General features: G+C 37.3%; 1 protein-coding gene and 1 long non-coding RNA gene across 6 annotated transcripts in view; one reads left to right on the plus strand and one right to left on the minus strand.

Annotated features, from left to right (window-relative positions):
* The window catches only part of OLFM3 (olfactomedin 3), a 50,237-nt gene extending 24,220 nt beyond the window's left edge, over positions 1 to 26,017 (plus strand). Inside the window, exons 1-6 of one of the 2 annotated variants that reach the window (XM_053468826.1) lie at positions 6,920 to 7,054; positions 15,956 to 16,102; positions 19,642 to 19,797; positions 20,013 to 20,232; positions 23,940 to 24,046; positions 24,783 to 26,017. In XM_053468826.1, coding sequence (XP_053324801.1) covers positions 6,926 to 7,054; positions 15,956 to 16,102; positions 19,642 to 19,797; positions 20,013 to 20,232; positions 23,940 to 24,046; positions 24,783 to 25,460 — 1,437 coding nt within the window. In that variant the 5' untranslated portion in view covers positions 6,920 to 6,925 and the 3' untranslated portion in view covers positions 25,461 to 26,017. Of the gene's footprint in view, positions 1 to 6,919; positions 7,055 to 15,955; positions 16,103 to 19,641; positions 19,798 to 20,012; positions 20,233 to 23,939; positions 24,047 to 24,782 lie in introns of those variants that run through there. The other variant, XM_053468827.1, reaches the window with a different exon arrangement.
* LOC128499871 (uncharacterized) overlaps positions 1 to 26,831 on the minus strand; it is a 374,046-nt gene that overhangs the window by 152,059 nt on the left and 195,156 nt on the right. The window lies entirely within an intron of this gene.

Consider the following 26,831-nt stretch of genomic DNA (forward strand, 5'->3'; position numbering starts at 1 on the left):
TCTCCTGTAAATCTGCATGTCAGTGAATACACCTCAATAAACATATCATTATGCTCTAGCATAATAACTATTTTTTGTTTCCATACAGCATCTCCATAGAACCTCCTATTTTTCCATAAACCTTGTATTAATCCACATTACATGTAACTTGCGATGGCTAACTCCTCATATTAATCCATATAACTACACCCCACAAACCCTCCTATTGCTTTATACTGCTTAAATGCTTTTGTATAATCGCTTGCTTCTTTATATATTTCTCTCTCATACTAATTCATATTAAATTATATAGCCTCTCGTTATGCCCCATATGTTCTTTCTCCAGCACCTCCTACTGTGCCCTATAGCACCTTAAGTTGCTCCAAGTTGCTTAAGTAACTAAAATCAAAGTCTAGTGTCCAAGAAAAATAAAATACACTTAAAAACCATAGAAAAATAGAAAGATTATGTCTGTACACCACACATCATGTTAAAGCAATTTATAAAAACGTATATCTGATTCAACCACAGGCAGATAAAAATGCAGTACAAGGAAATATTTTCTGAGATGCATGCACACTCTGCAATGATCAGCTAAAGCCCTGGAAGGGTTTATAAACTTATCCCCGCAATTCACCAGAAATTGTTAAATTGTTCCTCTAAGTGTAATTTTTTTGTGTAGCTGTGACAAGCAGGTGAAATGCTATTAGCTAACCCACAAATTGTACCTCTGCAAACTACGCCCTAGAGAATACGAGTGTTATACACGTCATTCCCTCTGTCCAGTATCATTGCCAGAAGGTACCACTTTGAAAATTCACTGTACCCCTGAGTGCACTACTTTTCTCTCCCTTACTGTTCATTCATGCACTTGCACCAAGGCTAAGGGAATTTCACAGCTAAGAAATCTATCATTTTCACTTTGCAGAGCAGCTGAATAAAAATGGTTCTAGGGCTCAGATATTTCACTAAAGTCAGGGATGATTTCCCAAATATGAAGGGTACCAGGTAAAATTGTTGTGCAGGTTTTGTTCCCTGGTTGATCACCAATGTCTACCTAAAATAAGAATTACTCTCTAGATGGGGAATAGGGGAAAACATTGAGGTTCTTAAAATGGCTACCTTGCAAAATTCTTCATCATTATTAAAATCTTACTTACATATCAGCACAAGCTCACGGCGTAGTGTTATGTATCAAAGTTAAGTTTACTTCCTAATGGTAAACATTCTTAGTAAGAAGTAGGCATTCCAAATGCGTTACCAACTAGCGGCTACTTTCATGATTGAATCTAGCATCAGTCAGAAAGACAAGTGAAATCAGTCCTGGCTGCACGCTGCACTTTTACTATGTAAAGGTAGGTAGGTGGAAGGGGGCTATCGCTGTCTGCCGAGTTTGCCCAATGAACGGCCCGGTCTTGCCCAGCAGCAACAGTGCCAATGGTACAGTAGCCTGGCAGACAAGCCAACATGCCAGTGCGTGGCAAGTAGTAGAGGGACACTGCAGGGGATAAGAAACTTGAATTAGACTTCAATGTATTAGCATACAAAATAATCCTTCAATATAAAGACAAGATGTCTGGCTACTGCTATAGACAGTGTTTCAGCTCAAGTTTGTGAAAACATCTGCTACTTTCCAATTTATCGCATATTTTTTTAAATCACAAATGAAAATAAAGTATGAAAAAATAACATGTCAAATGTAATATGAAAATCCATCAGTATTAAACAAAGTAAGCACTTTCTCTTATTATTCACCTTGAGTGGCATAAGTGTGATGCAGTGAAAGTTATTCCTCCTGCTTCAGGCCCTCTGGCAAAAGTCAGAGCCAATAAGACTCTCGGATTTATAACTTTCTGTGTTTCTTTCGCTAAATCAATAAGCTGCCTGTGTAACTCGTTGAGAATCTCATATCTTCCCTTGGTGGTGGGGGCTGTGTGGAAGGTAATTTCACGGCTTTGGGCCTGACGGGCAGAGCCTGCGGTTCTGCTTATAGTTGTAAAGTTGATTATTGTTCTAAATTGCTAACTAACCAGTTTACAGAAGCATCATGAGGACGCACACCGCAGGGAAGTGAAAAAAACTTTTACCAACTTTTAAGGTAACTAGCAAAAAAATAAAAAAATAAACCAAGGCAGTGCAGGGAAAGTATTGGGGTAATGGGAGGGAGGGAGAGAGGGACAGGAGGAGTGAGAGAAAGGGTAAGGGAGTGAGTGTGGTAGGCATGGAGAGAGTGAGAGTGATGATAATTTATAGTGAGAGTGAGTATATATGCATGCATGTATGTTACAGTGAATGAGCATGTGTTAGCATGTGTGTCCTAAGTATGTGTGTGTATGAGTGTGTATGTTAGCATGAATGCGTGTTTGTGTTAGCATGAGTGTGTATGTGCTTGTATTTGTAAATCAGTGTGTAAATGTGTGTTGTAATTTGTGTACTTATGTTTGTAGCATAAGTGTGTATGTTTGTTAGTGTGAGAGTGTGTAAAATGTGTTGCCAGTATGTATGTTAGTTACTGAGGGGTGTCCTATGGGTGTATTTGGCTTTACCTGACCCCTGGGCTAAGAGGTGCCAGCCCGTCCCATGCTTGGAAGTGGCTATCATGGGGTTTTCTTCTTCTTTTTTCAAATACAGTGAATATATATTGCGTTTCTAAACATCCACAAATGCATTCGGAAAAGTTTCCATAACTTGACATGGCTCAAGATATTTGAAATTGAATTTGCTTTTACGCATCAGACTGGAAGAAGCAATTTTGTTTTGCACTCTGAAAGAGTACAACAGATACACAAGTGAGACGCAGGAAAAAAAGAAGGGCTTTGCAGGCGTATGAGAGAGAGAAAGAGAGAGAGAGAGAAAGAGAGAGAGAGAAGAACACATGCACTATGGCAATGGTCGCAATGAAAGTTTGCAAGAGAGTTGTGGTTCATTGTAACACTGAAATGTCCCATCAGCAAGAAGGGTGAGGTGGCCCTGTGTAATGCATAATTTACTGAGTGGGGGGAAGTTTAAGAAATCTAATTTAACTATGCATTTTACATTGCCAGCCAAGCTCTTTCTGCAGGAGAAGATCACTGGGGTTGACCTCTAATAATGTATGGTGAGGTCAAGGAGTTAAGCCACAACTCTCCTGAAAACTCTTCCTTTAGTGACTAGATAACTTTTAAAGACATAGGCTCAATCACACAGAGAGACTTACAGACAGGGACAGTTGAAAGGACTAACACACAATTTACCGATAAGTCTATGGGACCAAAAAGTACAGTTTGAGACATGGCCTACTTTCAGGTCACCATAAACCATCATCATCCATCAAAATGACTTGGGTGATATAGTTTAAACTGGTCTGTATGTGAATACATGTATGTTTTTAAGGAACTACATCTCAACATGACAGCTGGTAACAGCTTGATAATTTCTATTTGAAGGTCAATGCTGCTGATGCCTATAAAGTTCCCGTATAGAATGCTTCATTTTACACGTTATGACCAAGACTATGTGGACAACCCTCCCAATTAATGAGTTTATTGCACTTTTATAGTAAAAACCAATACTTACTTTAATATTGGTTAACTTTCCGTTTTTTGTTCCTAATATATCTGTCATTGTTTCTTCAAACACACACTGCAGGAGGTGGATAAAATACCAAACAGTGGATATAAAAGTGGAGACTATTATAGCTGCAGAAACTCTATATAAGTGCTTATGCTTTTGGAATGGGACGTCCAATAAGATCATTAAGGTGTGATGGTCAGGTGTCCATATGAATTTAGTCAGGACAGCTTCATGTTAATGGGGATGACCATGTTCATCACGTGTGAAATAAGATGCACATGTCTTCATAGATATTCTTTAGCTGACATCTACATTTTTAAACCTAACAATATAACATTTAATGGCTGAATTATTTTGTTTGTACCAAATTCAAGTTCATTGAAAATGGCGAATCCTATTGTTTCTGTGATTACTTGCCATGGACAGAAATGTTTAGCTTGTGGAAATAAATTAGTGGTGTTATGAGTAAAAAAGGCAATCTAGACAATAATATGAGGTTATATAGTAGGAGATGTTATAGAGACAATGAAGCACGGGACATCATTATAGGGTCAGATTATATGGAGAAATGAAGCAGGTTATACGGAGGGGTTTATTGATCATTATACATTTCAAGGAAAGGCCATAAGGAGTATTTTTATGGAATAGATGAAGTGTTAAATTAGCTTTTCTAAGAAGGATTCTTAGATATATGGCACTTAGTGTTCTGAAGTATAGATTTAAAACATCCATACCTTCCACATCTAATCTACTATACTTGATGTTCAAGGCACTTAATATTTTTATGGTGGATAAAACTATCAATTTTGTACCATAACATTTTGTTTCAGCCAAGAGATGTGTTCTGTGGGCTCTGGTAGAAGAAGAATGCATGTTAATATTCACCATGGATCCTAGACTTCCACATTTTGATCCATCATTGTTTAATGCTAAACATGTCCCTCTAAGAAATATGTTTTTTTGGAAAGCCTATAAAAAAGTTTTGGGAGAACACAAAAAGTCTGTTATTTTACAATTCATCACGTCTCAATTTGCATTCACAGACACAAGACTTCTATTGCCAAACTATGAAGATAAATGTTTCTCCCAGGAGCACATTTTGCTTTGTCTTTAGAATACCAAGCATTTGTTAGGATTACACAGTAGTTGGTCAATATAGGTGAATTTATTTTGCTGTATTGCGACATTATACATTGGATCAAGTAACCATTTCTTTGTAGATATATAGTGGGCTATGAAAATGGTTATTTCTGTGAAATTTTTATAATTGTCATAAATAAATGTGAAAATTTGCTCCTTTCTAAACAAGCAAATGAAACGTTTTAATTATAATTGTTCCAGTAACAAAGAAGCCTACAATAGTCTGTAGACTATTCATCAACACCTTAATTTAAAATGAAAAAAATAAATAAAATAAACCCCAAATCAAATGGACTAGGTTTATCATAATAAAAAACTTTTTTATGATGAGAGGAAGTATGCCTTCCTGTACAGTAAATGCATCATTATTTTGTTGTCAGATCTATTTCATTAGCCTATATACAACAAGGAAAGTAAACCATGTAAACCTGGAAGACATGATACTGCAATAACACAGGTGTAAGCAAATCATGGCTAAAAGCATATAATGGAGGGTCATAATAGTCATGTGTGAATAAGCACCAAAGCAGCTCAAATTACACGAGGTAACCAGTTTGTTTCAACAATGACTATAATTTGTAATAAATTAAGCATTCATATTTATTCATTTTTAACAAATGGCCAATTTTTATGCAGATTTACATTTCGTGATAGTTAATGCCTGTAGATATTAAGTAGGCATAACCAGGTAGTGATAGACAACTTCATATTTTTCATCTCCTGCAATGGTCTCCAGCTGTTGGGTTGTGGTGCCCACCAGATAACAGGACAATGGCTGCCTAGCTCTGCAGTAAACATATATTTTTCAATATCTAGCATGATCTATAGCTAGTATGTTTTTGGAGTAGATGAAGAACCTCAAACATGTTTGTAAAGTCTCAGTGATAGTTTGTGCAAGAGAAAACAGCTCCTTAGATAGAATATCAGCCAGGGGCAGATCTGTGAGGGGAGGGAGCAACAGGGACATGACACCCTTCATCCTGAGGAGAAACAGATGCCATCAAAAGTACCTCACCACTTGTCAAGGTTAGAGGCATAACACAAAATACAAAAAGCTTAAACGTCCATGTATGTACCCTGCTTTGGATCTATATGCCTTTATGGTGATGATGAAGATGCAGTTTTGCATAACAATAAGTCAGTGATGTGAGAGCACACACATTGTGCATTCACAGTCATAAATAATTACAAAATACATTAGTAGTTTATGTCTTTAGTGCTAGCTCCAAAGGGCCAACCTGTACACCAAGAAGCCTTCAAGGACCTAGGGCGTGAAGTTTCCTGGAAAAGTTTCCAAAAGCTTGCATTACTCCTCTGACTGATAATAGCAGCAATGTTGCATGAGTTTATGGGGTCCTGTAATGTTTTGTGACCCCACTTGATGTTATATGATCACTGATGTCCCATTGTACACATTGAGGTACATTGAGGTATGATACAATCTAAGGAATACACATATATCTTTGAGTTCCAGAAACAGACATTGATGTCCTCCAAATGTAACTTTTACCATGATGTCCCTACAAGAAAAATTGTCCCCAGACTTCCTATTTTCCAAACACACATCCCAGCCTCCTGGATTATCTTTGTGGTACCCAGCAGCACATGATACATTTCATAGAAAATAACTTGTTACATTGTACATTGTGTTGTTCCGAAAGATCACATATTTAAACTTCCAGAAATAAAAAAATGGACAACTCATATACTTCTGTGTTTCTGTAACTTTTAAAATGTATGTAAACAAGGTGTGTGATCTCATATAGATTAAAAAGAATGACCTATGTGTCAATCTATATATCCATTTTTTTTACCAAGAAAAATCTCTATAATGGGATTCGAGTTTGATTTTCTTTAATCCCGTTTAGATCAATTCACGTTAAAAATCTCACCCCCGATTTCAAGGGAATCTGTCTCTGAAGCCGTGTAATCACATTTACATTAAAACACAGCTTCAAGCAGTGTAGTATGGTTTAATATAAATGCCAAATTTAATAAAAAATCTATACTTTTGTCATATTATTCTTGGAACGTCTTTGGTATGGGCAGGTTTGCAATTGTAATGCCTTCCGCCCCTGGGAATGGGCTGTTTGTATCTGAAGTGAATGTATGAGTATTTTATGAGTGTGCGTGTAGTGTACAGCAGGCAGACTCTCCTGTTGGATGCTGTTTGTGGCTTTCTGCAGTTACTCCTCCCTCTCCTCTCCATCTCTGGAGCTGATCAGTCACTATGAAACTCATTAGCTAACCCAGGATGGGCTCTTCACTTCTCACACTTGGTGCTCTCCTTAGCACTATGGCAATGATCTCCAACTGGATGTCCCAAACCCTCCCCTCTCTGGTTGGACTAAACACCACACGCATCCCCACAAGCAACTCCCTGGTAAGTGTCCAGGCTGTGAATCTTCTCGCACTGTGATCGCTATAGGCACATCAAGATTAACCCTTTCATGGACAGGTGTTTTGCACCTTGGCAGAAAGCAGCTAATTACCCTCAATGTAATTAACAAAGAAGGGACTGATTAGTTTGTTGTTCCCCGATACCACTAATTATATTTTTCTACATGCAATTAATTGTGTTTTTCTTTTCCTCCCTTTTACCCCCTCTGGCAACCAAAACATCAATTAATTTAAGTTATATATTGAAAGGAATTCACTATGTGCAGGCACGGAATGGTTCGGAATAAAACTGATTGTTTGTTGAGTTGATGAGCATGAAAATCACAATTTTCTTATTGGTGATAGTTCACTATAGGGGTAGATAAGAGAGGTATTTTATGTTCACAGAATTCTCTGCTGCAGGTCGGTGGCAATTGCTGTAAATCCCGGTGAATCTAATTGTGTTTGTTTTGATTGCGGAAACTGGGTTTTGTTTACAGCGAGATAGTGCCGTAGTTATTTCTGCTGTCGGGAGACTTATAATAAACAGTTCAGAAAGTGTTTGCAGTCTTCCCTGTGGTTCTGGGAGAAAATGGTTAATTCACATATTAGATCTCCATATTAAAGTTGAAGCCATGGCTCTGATTTTCAGTGTTTTAAATGTAGCTTCATTAAGTATTTAACGATTGATGTATCAGCGGCGGATATGTTTCAGCTGCTGGAAATCTAGTAAGAATATTTGTAAGTCTCTGTAGGCAAGGCTAAAAACATACAGTATTTTGATGTTCTCTGTAATATCCTTCTTAAAAGGAATCTTTTAAAACCAAGAGTGTCGTTGGGGGAGCCAGAGGTTACCTATTCCTAATTAAACACTGAAAAACTATTTTCAGTTAAAACTGCTAGAGCAAGAAAGGAAGTGAACATGAATATTAAACAACTGACTTCATTGCTTAAATACAGGTGACTCAACTGATGATATTTAAATGTCCCAACAAATAAGGGCTTCTGTGAGATTTCAACCAAGTTTATATAGCTACTCAACACTTGGATACTATCATTGGTAGCTAGCTATGTAGATTCTTTGGGAAGGACGGTTAACCAGTTGGTATTATTATATGATCATATTCTTCATCGGCGTACAATTGGTAAACAGGACATAACAAGTGGTACATCATACAACAATTTGAATTAACAGAAACAAAAGGCGAGGAGGGCCCTGGTCAAGCAAGCGTACAGTCTTAAACAAGCTTCTACTAGGACTTTCACTTCCCCAAAAAAAGGGTTCCTAATGTATGGTTAGATTGACCGACTTCTTGGGAAGTCATAACTCTGTATAAGATTTAATACCCAAGATTCACAACTGAATTTCAGACTAGGGGGGCATTTGTCTCCATGAGCAAAACAACTTTGCACCAAAACATAATTCCCTGAGTACCAAATGCAAGCACGGTTTGCAGACAGAGTTCATGTTGTTCTGGATCATGCATATTAGGTGAAACAAATTCACATCTTCAAGATCACATCTTTATCACATTATGGCAGTTGGGAGCACAGCGGTTTCATCGATAGTTGGATCAGAGTGAACTGACCTATACTGCGTGCATGCATTCCCTACAGACAAAACTTTTAAATGCAACTGGTACTTGTATTTGACATAGAATGAATCAGATGACGTCACTTTATTCTTTTCTTGTCTACTGCTAAAACACCCTTTTGATTCTTGTATAGACTAACAAGGGTTCGTTACTGTAGTAGTAGCAGCTGATGTAGTTTAATAATCACCATGAGACCGTGTCCCCATCCTTAGATTTGGATCCAGGGTTGGGGGACTCTGGGGGGGTTCAATCTGAGCATATTGCTGTATTGAGGTACAGTAATGGATTTAAATTGATTTACCTTTCTCACTACTGCATAGACACGTAGATGCAATCACGACCATAAAACAGCCCATTTACACTGAATATATGAAGGCTAAGCATGCAGCTTCCATCAGTGCTTCCCGCAACCCGTTTTCTGCAATATAAGCACAGAGAGACATGATATGGTGGAAATGAAAGTTTGAAAATCCCGTGGGAGACAAACGTTCATTCTAAATATCCAGTGGTTTTAGCGCATGTGGCCGGAGGTAGAAACTGTCAAAGTAATGGATCCTTCCATTTAGTTTTAGTTAGCTGATGGTTTGTTCACCCCAAGTGACTATTAAACCACATAATGTACCCACACGGAGTTCAGGAAGTGATTTACTGAGAATTTATGAACAGTATAGCAATTCCCTGTAAATGTATGGATTTTTTTTGGCCAGGCTAACAACTGTCAGATCTTTATATGTGGTATTTAGCTGTTCTCAAATATATTGATTTGACTTAAAACAAAACAAAGGAAAGAACAAATGTTTAGATGCTAAGGAATAATAATAACGTACTAAGACACCTTAAATAACCCTAGTCCTAAAAGTTGGGTTTTTTTCCCCCTTAAATTTATTAACACATATTGGGGGGGATTTTTACTTCAATGCACTTTACTGCATGTATTCTTAATTTTTTGGAGTTACAAAATGCTTCATATTTAATAACTCATTTCTACGGCCCGCCTCTACTCAATCCAGATGCATACTTAAGTACACTTCCTACTCTGCAATCGGATGAGTGTACTTCCTTTAATTTCAATGGGAGTGCTCCAATGTATATGCAAAAAGCAAACTTAAGTAATCATCCTGCATTTAGTAGATACAGCAAGGGGAGAAGCAAACTGAGACAGTAAATTGCATTGGTGTTCATAAGAAACAGACTCCAATATGGAATTAATAAAAATACAGTAGACCTGGAATATTGCTTAAACACAAGGGTAAATTGACCATGCCAAGTTCCAGCTTTTAAATGGAACTAAACTTAATCATGAGGTGCTTCAAGGTTAAATACTTCTGTTCCTATATTTGCCATCTACAGTAGAATTATCAATAGTAGTAGATTATTCCAACATAAATGTGACAAAACCTTAATATCCTTTTTTTTACATTATTTAAGAATGGAAACAAAATGGACAAAAGACAAAATTAAATATTTCTCTGAATCCTCATTCAGTCTATTTATGGACTTTATCAGTCTATAATAAAGTCTATTTATCGTGGAATTCTGATGTAACCGTTTTTCTTTAAATGGAGTTGTTCCTCCAGCCACATGGTAAAAATACAGAAGCTTAGATGGAATAGGCAGTTGGGTGAATTGGTTAACAGAAGTCATCTCTGGAGTACCGAATCAATTTGTCCCATTCATTTGTCACAGAGTTAGACAGCAACAATCTTTGGCAAGAGTCTAGTGTTCTATCCAACAGCGCACAAGGCGAGTCAGACAGAATGCAGTACACGGGGTCTGTCTGCCCAACTCTGTTGATTGTCTATATTCCTGGCAGAGACCAGTGGAAGCTCTTTTTACTTCAACAGAAAAAGGGAACATCAGCTAAAACGCAATATTTCCAAGAATTACATTTTGCCACGGGCATCATTGGAGACCAATTCACACGGTATAAAAAAAGTAGACATTATTAATGCATGAGCAGTAAAACCCAATAAGAGTTAAATCATCTCTTAGAAGAGCATTCTTTAATCATGGTTTTATGAACTATTCAAATGTAATTTAAAATGCTCCCTGGAGCTGTCATTTTATTTGTGATTTTATTGCCTTTTTTCCATTGAAAACAGAAACTTGTAAAAATCTTTCTTAACATGTCATCAAGTTGAAAGATGTGCTATACCATAAATTATAATTTCTTGATTTTCTTCCTAGTAATTCAGGATACTAAGAATGCTAGAACTGCTCCGTAAAAGTGCGAAATGGGTTATCACTTTCCATAGATACATTTTCCACAAGGTGTGAGAGAATTCCGGATAATAGGGAAAAAGACACATGAATGTAAAGCACACAGGATGTGATTAAAGTGAAGAATTTTAGAGTTTACTTGGGGCATCAATTAAAGAGTTAGGGGTTTTTGTGGTAAAACATGCCTCTTGTGTCCTGGTTTTCACAGAATAGACCCTCTGATCTCCCTTGACCAGCCTAGGGAGATGTAGATCAATGGGCCACCTTGGGGCACTCTGAAGCTGAACACTGTGAGTCTACAGGTAAATAGGTTGGGTGGTCACAGCCCCCAAAACAGGTATCTCAATTTGGACACCTGAAACATTGAGGAGTATGGTAACATGTAACCAGACTTTCAGCCATGTGCATCATTGAGCAGTGCACAGAGAATTATCTGGAAAACACAGTGTGATAGTGTTGCAAAAAGGAAATTATCTCACTATTGTAAAAGGTTACATAGGCTACATTTAGAATTGAGCTAACCTGATGGTTTGGGAAATGCAAAATGGAATCTTAAGATTATGGGCCATTTTGACTCTTTTCCAAGTGTCAAAAATTATTTTTTATTTGGTTCTTGTAAGGGTCATAGTAAGAAGGTAAATCAATTAAATTAAAATTAGAAAACCCCTATAGAGGCACAGACCCAAGCCGTGCCTCCCTTATCGCCCATCCCATTCCTACTGTTATAGACACCCATTGTGTGAGGGGGTTAAAATCAATGAAAAACACTTTGGAGGGGCACAGTGGTAGGTGGGTTTAGTAAAAAAAAAAAAACATTGAAAATAAAGCCCTCCTCAATTTTCAGCTCAATAATAGCTCATCCAAAAACTGTAAACATAATTAAAAAAGAAGAAAGAAATGCCACAAAAAAAGTAATACATGGCATCAAGGTTTCAATTTTAACGTAATCCCCTCCACCCCACAGGACAGGGATAAGGGATGCAGGATGGCATCGGCGCTCCTCTAAAAGGGATTTTATTTATTTTCAACCCCCTTATCCCAATGAGCAGTGGATGAGGTAGTGGAGTATATAAGGAAATATGTACCCCCAGTAGGGGGGGTCATTAGTGTTGTTTTAAAAAAAAAATGTTTTTAAGTATTATTTTGATGCAGCAGGGGGAGGTTGTAATTTTGTGAATTTTGGACGAGAACACGTAGCCTCACACCAAGGTCAGTTAGCTTAATATGTAAATCAACTACAAATGTAAATTGTAAAGAGTATCCACTAAATCCCTTCCATTTTTAGCAGCTGTAGACTGAAAACATCATGGGCTAGGGAGTTACTTTTAGAGCGTATTTTTTCCTTAGTTTTACTAGAATAAATATTCTTGTTCTTGTCGGTTTATCCCCTGCTTTGTACCTATTGCAAGGTAAAGGTCTGTTTGTACAGAAAGACCTTAAAACAACAATCTGCCGAACACATTTACTGCGGGATGCTGGATCAGTTGCAAAGACTGATGTGTGGATAAAGTAAGATGGAACCTTAAAGTTAATGATCAAAGCACAGTGTGTTACTCCGTCTGCATATTAGTGAAGAAGACACCGCGTACCCTTAACTGCCTTTGAAGCACTTAAGTCTTTTCTGTAGCCTGAGGGAGGCCTGTGTTCTGACATATGTAGCAAACCCCAAGAAAAGGAAAATTCCCAGATGAGAATGAATTTATGCTAAAAAAATGGTTTACAACTTCACAGAGCTTAGTAAGAGTACAAAATATAACTTCTTCCCATTAAACCCTACAAAACCGCCTGATGTCTAGTTACAACAAGGCAACTAACGCCGCTCCAGATCTATTTGAGTGTGGCTAGCTGGGCAATAAGGGTCTAATAGCTTCTTGGTAAATTGATCACATATGCGTGGTTGTGCGTTCATGTACATTGTACACAAAAAGGCTCATGTAGGTGACAGCAAAAAATATATAGCAGGGTTGGCATATAAAGGATGAGATTAAATACCATAATTATAGGAAATAAACATAATCTAGGAAAAATTACAGTATGTTTGTTTGCACCTTTTGCAAGTTATGGTCCGGAAAGCTCATCGGACATTATTCTTTTTTTAAAAAAAAATGTATTATTATTATTATTTCATTGTGTTATAATGTCTGACCTCCGCAAGTAAGATGGGATCAGACAATTGTTATCTGTAATGCTGACAGGTTGATAGAACAATATTTCATCTTTCAGGAACTATTATCTTTTTAACAACTGTTACATTGGTAACCAACAGCTTCTCTAAATCCGATCAGAGCCTCTGTGTTTAACTCTTTGAGTGTTGGGGTCAGGACACATGGGGAAATATTTTTTCTTTTTTGTATTTGTACTATTATGTAAGGTGACATGAAGCAAAGGTTTCTATGGATAGCTTAGCCATAGACTGTTAATAAGGTTGTCACCTAAATATAACCAGAACAAAACTAAGAAAATCTGCCTGGCCTTTGGACTGCCCTACGGATGGGGGTCATCGGGCCAATCTGTTCCTTTGTGAGGTAGCTAGAAAAATCACCTGCGACACAACTTGTGTGCCCTATTTCCATCGAATGGCCATTATGGCTCAGGGCAATGGGGCAACGGGGTAATATACATCAAGGCAAGTAGGTTTTGACCTGCACAGAAATTGATCAGCATGCCCTCAGAAACATACAAAATAAATATAAATGGAGACATTTATTTCAGTCTGCTGGGAATTCACCAAAATAAAAAATGCATTTAGCAGTCCTTGCATTTGTTGCATATTAGCTATTTCTAGTGATGTGTATGTAGTTTATTTCATTACAATTGGTAAGATAAAAATCCCAGTGTGCGACCACCATTCCTTCTAGCGGCTCCTCATTTGTTTTTCCATTCGTCCGGAGAGCAGTTCCATGGCTCGCAGTCCCCCCAGTAGCCATCATTTAATCAGACATTAAGTGGTCTGAGAGATACTGAGCTGTCTCCTGAGTGTGTCCGGGATCATCATTACAAGCTGTTATTAATAATAACTGCTGCTCGCGGGTACTGTGATCTTCAATCATACCATTATTATCATAGCTGTGTGTTAAATTCTCACTCTCCCAGTGTCAGGCGTCACCTGCTAACCCGAATCTGATATCCGCTGTGCCGAGACCAGACTGAAATATAGTACTTTGCCTAAGAGATGCACAGTGTTGGTTTTTGCCCTGTCTTATATGTATGCACTGCTTAACATACTGCTATTATACAGTATATAATATACTTTACTGTGTTACGAACATACTGTGGCACACTATACATACTAAACACTGTGTGAATGATCTTTGCTGTTTAGTCGGTTAGACAAAAGGGGCTCAATTCAAGGGCCTGTTTAATAACTTGTTTGGTAAAATTATCACACCACTTATATCCTAATTCCTTCAAAAGGAACCTAATCCTACACAGCTCATGGTAACAGCTCCAAATCTTTGCCGATATATGTAGAGCGTACTTATATTGGGCCTCTGAATTACTTTATACACCCGTCCCACACCATGCCCTACTGACCACACCATGGCCTACTGACCACTTTAACTCATAGATAATTAATTCTGGAGTATTTACACCTCGCAATCTATGCTCACTATGCTTTGGTCAGTGCAACAACACGAGAAAGAACCAATATATTTGTTTCCATGACTATGATATATATCCATTCCTGATGTTAAAAAAAAATCTTTGCATGATGGTCTCCCTAGCTTTTTCTGTGGTCCTCTTCCTACTGCCTTAAATATGATTCCTGAGGATGACTGGGGCTTTCCAATCACAGGCTGAATTGTTCTGGTATTGTTGTTTGAATACAATTGTAGAAAGGAAAGGTAGTATCCTACTGAGCAAGTGTGTTGAACCAAGGCCCCACTTGACCTAGATCCGGTCCAATCTCATACATAAATATGGCTTATAGTACTGCACCACCCATAACATATAGATATCTGTTAGCAACTTAAAATAAGAGACCTCAAAGCATTTTGCTGCTTCAAAATAAGGTTTTGTCATTGTCTATCATCTAGATCAGAATCTGACTGATGTTGTTAAACACATGCCACTCAATGTTGATTGAGAGCTATTGATATGCCCCTGAACAGTAATAGGAGAATGAAAGCACAAATTGCTACATATTCCATGATTTGTAAGGTACAGCTTCTTCAAAACAAAACAAGTAGAAGAAGTCAGCGTGGTTTGCGTTATTCGATATAACTACTTGATGAATACACTTTAATAGAGACCAATAACACTGTAAGAGTGGAATGTTAGATTCATGTTAGTTCTCGTGAAAAGTTGCAGCCATAACAAATGCTTATTAAACCCTCCAGTGCCGACTATTAGCCATTTCCTCTTCCATAACACATGCTGTTATCGTCTTAGTTACCATTCATTTTTATTCTATATAATTCAATTCAATATTTGGTGGGACGACCCTTTGCCTTCAAAACACCATTAATTCTTTTAGGAGTGTTTCTGTGGTTTTTTTGAGCCCATTCATCCAGTAGAGCATTTGTGAGGTCAGGCGCAGATGTTTGGCGAGAAGGCCTGGCTTGCAATCTCCATTCCAGTTCATCCCAAAGGTGTTCGATGGGGTTGAGGTCAGGGCTCTGTGTAGACCCCAAATTTGTCAAACCATGTCTTTATAGACCTTACTTTGTGCATAGGGGCAAGTCATGCTAGAAGAGGAAAGGGCTTCCCCAAACTGGTGCCACAAAGTAGGAAGCATACAATTGCCCAAAATGTTTTTGTATGCTGTAGCTTTAACATTACCCTTCATTGTAACTAGGGGTTGCATAGATGGCATCCTATGACTATGTTTAAGTCACTTAACTTTCCAGCATGACCCATTGCCAATGTTTGTTTATGAGATGGCTGCCTATGTGCTTGATTTCATACAGCTGTTAGCAGTTAGGTGTGGCTGTAACACCTAAACTCAAAAGTTAGAATGGGTGACCACATACTCTTTGTCATGTGGTGTATTTTTATTCATTTCTTGTTTATGTGGCTCCCTTTGCACCCTGCATATCACTGGTTCCTGTTCAAGCCTACTTACAATTTAATCTATATGATTCCTGCAGACCCAGATCAGCCCTCGAGAAGGATGGCAAGTATACAGCTCAGCACAGGACCCTGATGGTCGATGTATTTGCACCGTAGTGGCTCCAGAACAGAACCTGTGCTCGAGAGATGCCAAGAGCAAACAGCTCCGTCAGCTTCTGGAAAAGGTCAGTGAATACATTGATCCCAGCCACTGAGCACCCATGGACTTGACTCATGATTGATAGCACTCGGGTATCACTTGATGCCATTCCTGTATTTTCTACAGACAGGCCAGCTGGCCACATGCCAACAGATGACTTTTGTGCCCACTATCTGTCTATGAAAAGAGATGGATACTCTCTGCTTCCCTCCAGAAAGGGAGGTTTTCATTTACAGGGTGATGTTTTTATGGAGCTGTCCTTCGGAGAAAATGTAACCAAAATTATATTTGTATCAAAGATACAGGGGGCAGGTGTGGGGTACAGATACACCCCAAGGGCCTTTTAACATGTTTACTCAATTACTTTTAACCCCATGCCTCTTAAAGGGTACATTTCCTTATTTTCACATCCTTCATCCCACTAAACATACCATGGAGAAGGTATATAGTAGGCCGTGCACACACCCTACCCTTGGTTAATTAGTATTAGTAAATATATGAGTTGTTATGCAAGTGTTTGCACGCAAAAACAAATGGATGAAAATGAATGAAGTCAAGTGTTGTCAATAGCATTAACCCTTTACTCAAATGACTGATCGACTTCTCAGTGAATAGACCCAAAAGGCTCATCAAGCAAGAGATCCTAGAGCAACAGCCCAAAATATGGAATACTTTGTGAACATATGCACACATATTTTATATTCAGGCCTATATATTATTTCATCCATCATACACCATTCTCTTTTGACCAATATGATATATATCCACATACATCTCCCACCTTCGCAAAATCTGATCAGTATACTTTTAAGATCCAAGGAATGAAGCATATCAGAAATCAGTACATTTTCTGAACCATTTTATTTACTATTCTTCTGCAGCAAAATAGCAAATTTGCTATAATAAACAAATATTGGCTAATTATGTTTTATAAGGGGGAGAATCCTTTCTGACCCCCAAATACTTCCATGTCTACTCTATTGGATAGACCCCCAGAGGAAAGAAGTAAGCAGCCAGGAGCTCACTGTCCCATATACTTACTTTTGGATTTCTGCAAGGTCTTTGTAGATTTACAATCTTGGTTCTCTTATGGATATTCTGGAAATTGTCGCAGTTAAAGGATATTGGTGGCTGCATTTCAGCTTGGGATTCAGGTGCGTACCTCAGATGGCTTAGGCTCGACATCAACGAGAACAGAAGGAGCTTAAATGTACATAAGTCTAAGAATGGATAGATACATAGATAGATAAATAGGTACGCTAACCATACATGTTTTCTATAAGTCTGCATGAATAATGACAGAGAGACACAGTGTTGAGGATGTTAGCTACCATAAATTATCAGTGACCTCCTGAGTCACAGATGTGGTGAAGGCTGCATAAATCATTGATTCATCAAACTGCCAGCTCGATAGCCCTCTCATATTCCCCTGCCCCAGACACCCCTCTCTCAAGAGAGAAACCACTGTCTCTGCCTAAAGCAGACTCTTTTCACTAGCAATGATAAACAATCTCTAATGGAAGAAGCAACGGAGCAACACAGTGGCTTGTAACACATCCATTACCAAACCACCAGCCTAACAGACTACAAAACAGCGCATCGCATATCCTTGCGGAAATTAAATTGTTAAATAGCCAAGTGTAGACAAAGCATTCCGGCTGCTTTGTTTAATACTGTCTCAGCTGCTATGTACAATTAGGGGGGGGAACTCTCCTGTTTATCCTGACCTCATATTAGACAACAGGTGAGACAAAATATCAGATTATTTACAGCGGATGAATGAGAATAAGAAGTCATTATTGGATCCTCAGCACCAATGATATTTCTATGGCACAGAACACCCTATAATCATTGTCCAGATGATTATCAGTTCCAAACTCATCTACTAAGACAATTCACACATGATGGTAGAAAAAAATCATATTATCCCAAAGCAACCAATAGCCTAAAATGTGCATGGATTCAATAAAAAAAAAAGAATTAACTTATGTTTTCATTCGCTACTTGTTATTACAGCCTGCTCCATCTTTATAAACAATATATATACCGGTATATATAATTCTGCCAGAATAGCGTTTACTGGTAGTGGTTAGGGCATATAAAACAGATCGGCCACCTTTCCCGAACATTACACTTTCTGATTCAATATACTAAATAATTATACTAAATAATTTAATGTTTTTATTGAAAAAATAAAAATGAAATATTGTGATGTTTTTATTCCATTAGTGTAACATATTTATATATCAGAAACTTAGTTAGAAGTTAAGTCTCCATTCCCAATATCTGCACGGTTATTTCTCACCTACTGTCAAGATGACAAGATGAGGTTAAAATGAGTATAATAGGTTTAATAAGACATGGAAACAACAATTTCCCTTGAAGCTTGCAAAGAGAGATAGTGTTATGATTATTCTAGTTTTGTCCAACATAAAAAACTCATCCTTTGGCTTAAAAGGTGTTATTTATGGATCCAAAATGAAGTAGGAGACACAGCTATTGATTTTAGCATTTTTATGTTACTCCTTAGTCTAAGATGTATCCTACGATGAACTTGATATTCATTGAAAATAGAATTGCCAAAAATATAATTAAAAAATAATTTTTAAAAAAAATAACAAAACTCCAATGCCAATTTTACTTGGTTGTTTAAAGGTTGAGAAACAGATTAAGTATGGGGACCGCAATGTCCAGCCAAGAATATTGATTTTGTGTTAACTTAATAATATATTTGCAGATTTGGAGGCATGCTTTGCATCATTATCACATTTTAATGTCCATTTATTGTAGCCAAACATACCACTGATGAGAATGTTTCTAGAGTGCAATCCTTCATCTGAATATAGGACACGATCTCCATGCTCATTGAAATGCACTTTGGCAAATGCCTGTTTTTGTGTTCAGCCTTTACAAAAGCCTTCCATCTTGCAAATCTTCCATAAACACCACATTAATGCTGCCGTCTTATATGATTACTTTTTAAGATATTACTTCCTGATGATGTCGCCAGACTACTAAGAAAAGCTCTGTTCCATTTAATTCATTAACGTTTTCCATGGGCTCCTTTTACTGGCACCGAGTTCTTGAACCTAATAACGGACACTATGGTGGAAACCTCATGTCAATTATGATATGAATCATATGGAAGAAGCTCAAATACTGAATCCTACTGATCATAATCCTGATAGAGAATTATTCAATGTGGTCATTTAATATGGAGAAATGGGTTCTGTCACACAACTCGATAATCAGTAGTGACAGAAGGATATGGTAGCTTCCCCTATAGCTTCCCCTATAAATAAACACCTTTTTGAATTATCAGCAGATGCCCCCATGCATTTGCACTGCTTCTCCACCCCCAGCTCCTTGGCTCAGCCAAAACGCTTTAGTTTGGGCTCACGTAGGAGTTCTAAGAAGTGAAATTTGACTCCTTATGGTCATACACCATTGTTTTGATTTCTGTTGGTGCACTTTTTGCATTTCGGTCTAAATTAATCGATTCAGCTCCTTTATATATTATTTTTCTATAGTTTACATGTTCATTTTTGCCTCTGCTTCCCTCAGGTCCAGAATATGTCCCAGTCCATCGAGGTACTAAACCTGCGTACGCAGAGAGATTTTCAGTACGTACAGAAGATGGAAACTCAGATGAAAGGGCTAAGAGCTAAATTCAGACAAATTGAAGAAGATCGAAAGACACAACTCAATCGCCACTTCCAGGTAATAACCAGTAGGGTTATATATACAGTTATATATACTGCTTAGGGTATGCACAACTGTATGATGAAAAGCTGAAATATGGAGGGCAATATTTCAAAGGAAGGTAATAGGGAAAGGTTAGGAGAAAGTCTAATAGCTTCAGGTCAATTCTATTTTGGTAGACATGTTCCACTTCTAAGCCCACTGTTTCATAAGACACTCTTCTTCTACCCTAGGATCTGAAGGAAAAGATGGATGAGTTGCTGCCTCTGATCCCTGTTTTAGAACAGTATAAAACAGATGCCAAGCTCATCATCCAGTTCAAAGAAGAGATTCGCAACCTGACTAGTATCTTGACTACCATTCAGCACGAAATTGGAGCCTTTGATTATGAAGAGCTCCATCAGAGGGTGCTTGGACTCGAGACCCGACTCAAAGAGTGCATGAAGAAACTCAGTAAGACCCAATCTTTTCTGGTACAATGTGTATGTTTCAGAGGTTGCCAATCAGTAATTCAGCAGCTGAGGACAGAAATCAGGCCCAGACCGGGACTGAAAAGCTAGTAGATGTTTGCCTGCTTGCTGAATGTGTGTGGCCACATGCTTTTATGGTGGCTGCACTACACTGGTCCTGCACTAACACTTTTGCAGACCGTGGCCATATGTATCCAGCAGATGGACACACATTAAAGGGTTACATCAGTGCTCAAAGCCGTCTTACAGGTGGCTGGGAGAAGCTATTGTGCATTTGCCTGGTGTCCCCAACTAGTCCAGGCCTGATAAGAAATCATATAATCTTTCATGAGCTTCAGGATGGCTATACTCCCCATGTTATGTTTTTTTGTAAAGGACTTATTATTATTAGACATCCTGAAAAAGGATGCTTATAAGGCAGCACCTTTTCATATTCATATTACTGTGTGGGGATGTGCCCACTGTCCTTTCTCATTTGACATGGTAATTACTAGCAAATGCTTATGCTGGAGGAGGAAGGTATCACACTACAAATGCAAAGGATAGCCCAGATATGGAACATAACCCCAGTTCATGTCCTGGCACTCTCTCACCTCAACCACATAAAATAGTGAAGGGTCTTCTCTCAATATCCAATTAAAGATTCTTCACCATAGCAATTTTAAATGCGGATTGCACATTTCATTACAATGCCATAAAGCAAGGTACAGAATTATCAGAAAGTCTATGAGAGCCTATAACATTCTACCATCTCTGGGACCAATATGGCTGGATCTGGAGTAGGTCTATAAGATGAGTTGATGTACGTGATCAAATAGAATACTCCATCATTTACACACACTGACCTATGTTTTATGCTACTTCCTCCTGATGAAATAATTATTTTGCAAAGCTGTATTGAACTATATATGGATTTACAGCTATTGTTGTATACATGACAGTCTTACTTAAAAAGCCTCCAAAAGGTGGGTATATTTCTCGCTTTGTTTCTGAGATGTTTTTGAGACCATATCTTGTAGTTTCCAATATTGTGATTTAATAAAAAATGTATTGTTTTTTTTTATTTTGTAACTTCAAATGTATTGTAGTGATTTTACAGCAGTGTGATAGCAAATCTTAACTGCAAGGTTTATTGTTTTGAAATGGTGTATTGATCGGAAATTTGTGCATTTTAAGACTAATTCTTGGTTGTATAAAAGCCATTCCACTGGCTCTCCCTCATTTAATTCTACACTTAGGTGCTTGAGAATTTCCTTTGCTCACTTAAGTCTATAGATTATTTTCTGACAGCTAGAGAATAAGGAATTTTCAACACCATCAATTATAGTTATTTATGTTATCAATCTTATATTCCTTGCAACACAAAGGCTAAGTGACACTCAAACGAGGAGGTGGGCTTCATAATAATTGTACAATCCATCATATGGATAGTGGACCTATTACCGGAAATAAAAATGTGTAAAAATCAGAAGAGCTTTAATAGTTGGCAATATCTCGCATTAATATTTTTTGTGGCAGTTTTTAAAGGTGCAGTTCCGTCTGTCTGATAAATCTTTTGTAATTAAATGCAGCATTAGAAACATCATTCCTAGTACAGCTGAAATCTTTAAAATTGTCTTCATTTATTATGTTTGCCAGGAACACAAAAGCAGACATTGATAAGTTATTTTTTTTTATGTAATTAAACATTCAGAGGAAAGGTTCAATAGGCAAATCTGCTGAGGATAATTTGCTTAGCATACTAAGAGCAATGAATGTTTTGTCTGAACACTTATAAGGTGCATCTCTCATTGTAAAAATGATGTCATCGCAGTGCACAAACTTTCACCTATACATTGTGCTATTTCTGGTGCAAAGAAGACATTTCCTGGATCAGACTTTCCGCTAAATGCTTGGAGGCATATACATTTTTTATATGCTTTAGAACCGGTACAAATAAGTAAAGAATATAGGGTTTAGGTGGGTGCCAAAAGTTGACATTTAACAACAGGTATGCTGAAATATATTGTTCTAAATATAATTAAAAACTATTATGTAAAGTTAATAGGTACTAGTATTATATTGTAATACAACATAAACATTAAATTAACAACATACAAAATGAACATTATAATTAACATGTCAAGTCATGTCAAAGGGCCCTGCTCTTCTGAGCTAACGTACTATTGTACAATCAAAGCTTACCGTTTGCGGCTAGGGATTTATGAATATGTTAACCTATTCTGAAAAAATATAGGTTTTCGCATAAATATAACTACAGCAAAATTAAAAATATTGGCCTGACCTCCCAGGTGGAAAAATGTGTCTGGATGCCTGGCAGTCAAAGAGTTAACTATATCTTCATAAAAGAAAATGAAAAAAAGCAAAACACTGCAGAACTTGGCAAAGGAGAAGACGCTTCTCTACGCTTTTCTTCTGTACTTTAATGTGTTTCCCAAATCAAATTAAATTAGGTCCAGCATTTTCTCCTAATGAAGAGCTTCTATTTATTCATTAAATCTGTGTGCAGATGGTTTTACTCCTGCATGTGTGTTCATGGGAAGTCCTCTGGAATAAATCAGACGCACTGTTGAGAACATTTATATAATTCTTAGCTAATTATTGTCTGGATTTAGAATAACAAGATTTCTTGGTGGTAATACATTTTAGTGGAAGATTTGATACACACAGAGATGGAAAGATGTCCTAATCGGGCTAATAGGTTGATATTTTAATGCTTTCCTTCCCAAAATATCTAGTCCTTCAAAGCACATTGATGATCATCGATGAATACAATGTGGTAATTTCTGTATCCTGGGCAGCTGGCTCTTTGTAAAAAGAGTTTAGAGGGTTTTGGTGTTTAATGGTGCCTAAGAGCAGGAGTGAGCCTGGGGGCAGGATTTTCGCAGTGCACCTATCAGTAGGCGTGGCTAGAACATTGATTTATAATTGCCCATTGCTACAGTTCCCACCCTTCCAGTTAATGCTCCTCCCCTTCCCTACTATATCCGTCCCTTCCTATTAATCCCCCATCCCATCATAACCTCGATGAACATCATTTTTTGAGTGACTGCATGCAGAAACAAGTTTGTCCACTTTCTACCAAAGCATTACTAGCTGTATCAACTCAATATTTACAGTAAAATAATATATAAAATAATCAAAGCCCTCTTGATATGGCAGACCAAACATTTGCTTACAATGTAAATTAAATGAATCAATTATAATAATTAAAATTAATTAAACTTGGAAATGAATCAGGGTAATTACTGCACATCACTAGTTACTATATTAAATATTAAAATACCATTGGCACTATACTAAAGAAGTTCAAAATAAATAATTTAATTAAATAAAATAATATAGTTATGCAGCAGCTAGCAACATAAATTTACAAACACAGATGAACTACTACAAGGTGCCCATCACACCCAGACACTAACATACACACCAAGACACTAATACACACACCCAGACACCCACACTCCCAAACACACAATAACACGCCCGCACACACACTCAAACACTCGCAATAACAATAGAACAAAGCATGGGAGGCATGTTAGATGGTTATGCAAAACTCCATACATCTTGGGCCAGCCAGAGATTTGACTGGTTATATAAAATTTAAAACAAAATCTTGGGTATAACTGATTTCTACATAGCTCTGTTTTTGTTTTAACACAATCTCCATACTTCTTGTCTTTCTAGCTTGTGGGAAGCTAATGAAAATCACTGGGCCAATGACTGTGAAGGCATCTGGGCCAAGATTTGGAGCGTGGATGACGGATCCCACTGCATCAGAGAAAAACAATCGTGTACGTATAAACAGCGAGAGATAACATTTACATTTTTGATACAATGACAAAGTTAAATATACCGTATATATATATTTCAATTTCCATGGGTGAAGGGATCTGAGGATCTTAGCACATTAGCACCACAATAAATACTAATATTTATGTTATATTGCACGAATGACAATATTAATGATATTCACATATAACAGCCTTCATCCCCAGTCTTGTTTTATAAAAGGGTGCTGCCACCAGTAACGATGGTGGAAACATAAACTTCAAAAAACTAGACTTCTTACATGAATTCTTGTAGTCAAAAAAGCAATTTGGGTGGAAATTGACTTAAAAATTCTGCTCAGATTTTCCACTAAAAAAATGGAAAGTATTTGCACTAAACATTTAAAAATTCTACCAAAGCAAATAATGTGATTTGTCAACCACCCCTATATATAAGTAGTGAATTATGTTTAAAAAAAAAAAAAAAGTTATAATGATATTGATCATTTGTGATATTGTTAGAGACTTGACAGTATTCAGAAATGAATCTACTTTTAAGCGTAGGCTACTAAGCTACCTGCTTTTCTCAAAAACGTACGCAATAGAGCTGTTTATGTGCAAGCAGGTTACTCACAAGCAAAAGAGCGCTTTCATTACATAATCTATTTTTACACTGCGCATTTTGCATGGCTTACTATGTATTTCTGCAGAAATGAAACTAATAGTAGAACGGATGTTGTTGCTGCTTCTTTATTTCTAGGTTTGGTACATGGAAGGATTTACAATAAATAAGGTTGTACGAGAATACAAGTCTATGGCAGATTTTATCACGGGTTCAGAATCCAGGACTTACACGCTCCCAGTCAAATGGGCTGGTACTAGCCATTTGGTGTACAATGGATCCCTCTTCTTTAACAAGTACCAGAGCAACATCATCATCAAGTATAGTTTTGGCGCTGGGAAGGTTCTAGCCCAGCGTAGCTTGGACAATGCCGGCTTCAACAATGTCTATCCTTATACCTGGGGTGGATACTCTGATATTGATCTGATGGCTGATGAGTTTGGGATATGGGCTGTCTATGCCACAAACCAAAACGCTGGCAATATTGTCATCAGTCAGTTAAGACAGGATACACTGGAAGTGGTAAAGAGCTGGAGTACTGGGTATCCCAAAAGAAGCGCTGGAGAGTCCTTCATGATCTGTGGAACTTTGTATGTCACTAATTCTCACCTTACTGGAGCCAAGGTACACTATTCATACTCTACCAAGACCTCATCCTATGAATACACTGACATTCCTTTCCACAATCAGTACTTTCATATATCCATGCTGGATTACAATGCCCGGGATCGTGCCCTCTATGCCTGGAACAATGGTCACCAGGTGCTCTTTAACGTTACCTTGTTCCACATCATCAAAACAGATGAAGATGTGTGAGGTGGGATTTAAGCCTTCTTCCAGCTGGAGCACATTTCCAACTTTTACCAACAGATCAACAATTCTTTACTTTACCCCCTTGCTCACCATACCATTCTTTTTTCACAGTTCTTGATTCTCAATAGCAACCCTCTTCATTGTATTCCTCTCTCTCTACATTTCAAGCTACTATTCTTTAATTTTAGTTTTCTAATCATAATGCATCATCTGGTAAGATTTAGGCTATTTTTTAAATAAGGCTTTCTATCAGATTGATAGCACCCATCTATGTTCATCTCTAATTGGTGTACTTTCTTAAAAAGCAACTTGGATTACATGTTTGGCCTAAATAGTGTACAGGTACGTTTTTGTCATAGCTAGCAAAATGATATTTGTAAGGTTAATTCATGTTTTTCCATATATTAATATATTCTTCTCACCATATAGTGTTTAACCATCATGCATTGTTCAGAAATCCTGTATAGTACAGTCCTTTACAGGACCCTAACAAGTAATATTGTAGAAAAGCAAGCATAGGAAACAGAGTAGGAGGAGTATATCCAGAAGAAGGAAGAAAATGATCCCAAATCCTATCCAAAACAATGAATTCAAAGAATATTTTTTTTTCACTTGACTGATTCACTTCAATTGAAGAAATAGTGTTTTATTTTTAAAATTGTATAAATTAAGGCAATGTTGCCATCAGAATGGAAATATGTAAAAACAATTCTCTATTACAAAGAAGATATATATAATATATAATAGCCATTATTGTTCATTTCTGCTAATTGAACCCACATAGTCTTTGTTGACTACAAAAACAAAGCGCAAAAAAAGTCACTACTTATTTCTGTACATGTAAAACCAAAATCGAAATAATTAAATATTTAAAAATTCCTAGTATTATTCCAAGATTAATATTTTACCAGCATTATTTTTATATATTTATTGGATTGAAAGGGAGTTAATATTTATTTATTTTAGTTGAAACGGCGTGTGCCACATATACGTGTACAAAAGTGATACATTCACTAAAATATCTGTAAAGTTGTTTTTCTTTTTTTATTTGTAAGTTGAAATGTAAAATAACCAGAAGAGCATCTAAATGTTGAAGCTAACTTGAACAAGGCAGACCCTGGACTAATTTGCGGACAACATAAAGAATACAGTTTGTGCCAGGAACTGTGCGTTTGAACACACGCGCATTGTATCATATGGCACAGTGTTTATTGCCAGAGCATGTATTTGTAAATATTCAATGGAACTCTGTCTGCATAGCTGGGGAATTCCTACTCGGAGCTCTCCCTCTTCTAAGTGAAGGACTCTTTGAAGGAGTGCAAGGAAAATGGGTCAGAGGTGGAGAAAAGTTGGTGGGGAGTGGGTGAGACTCTT

This window comes from Spea bombifrons, chromosome 6 (genome assembly GCF_027358695.1).
Source record: "Spea bombifrons isolate aSpeBom1 chromosome 6, aSpeBom1.2.pri, whole genome shotgun sequence".
NCBI classification, from domain to species: Eukaryota; Metazoa; Chordata; class Amphibia; order Anura; family Pelobatidae; genus Spea; species Spea bombifrons.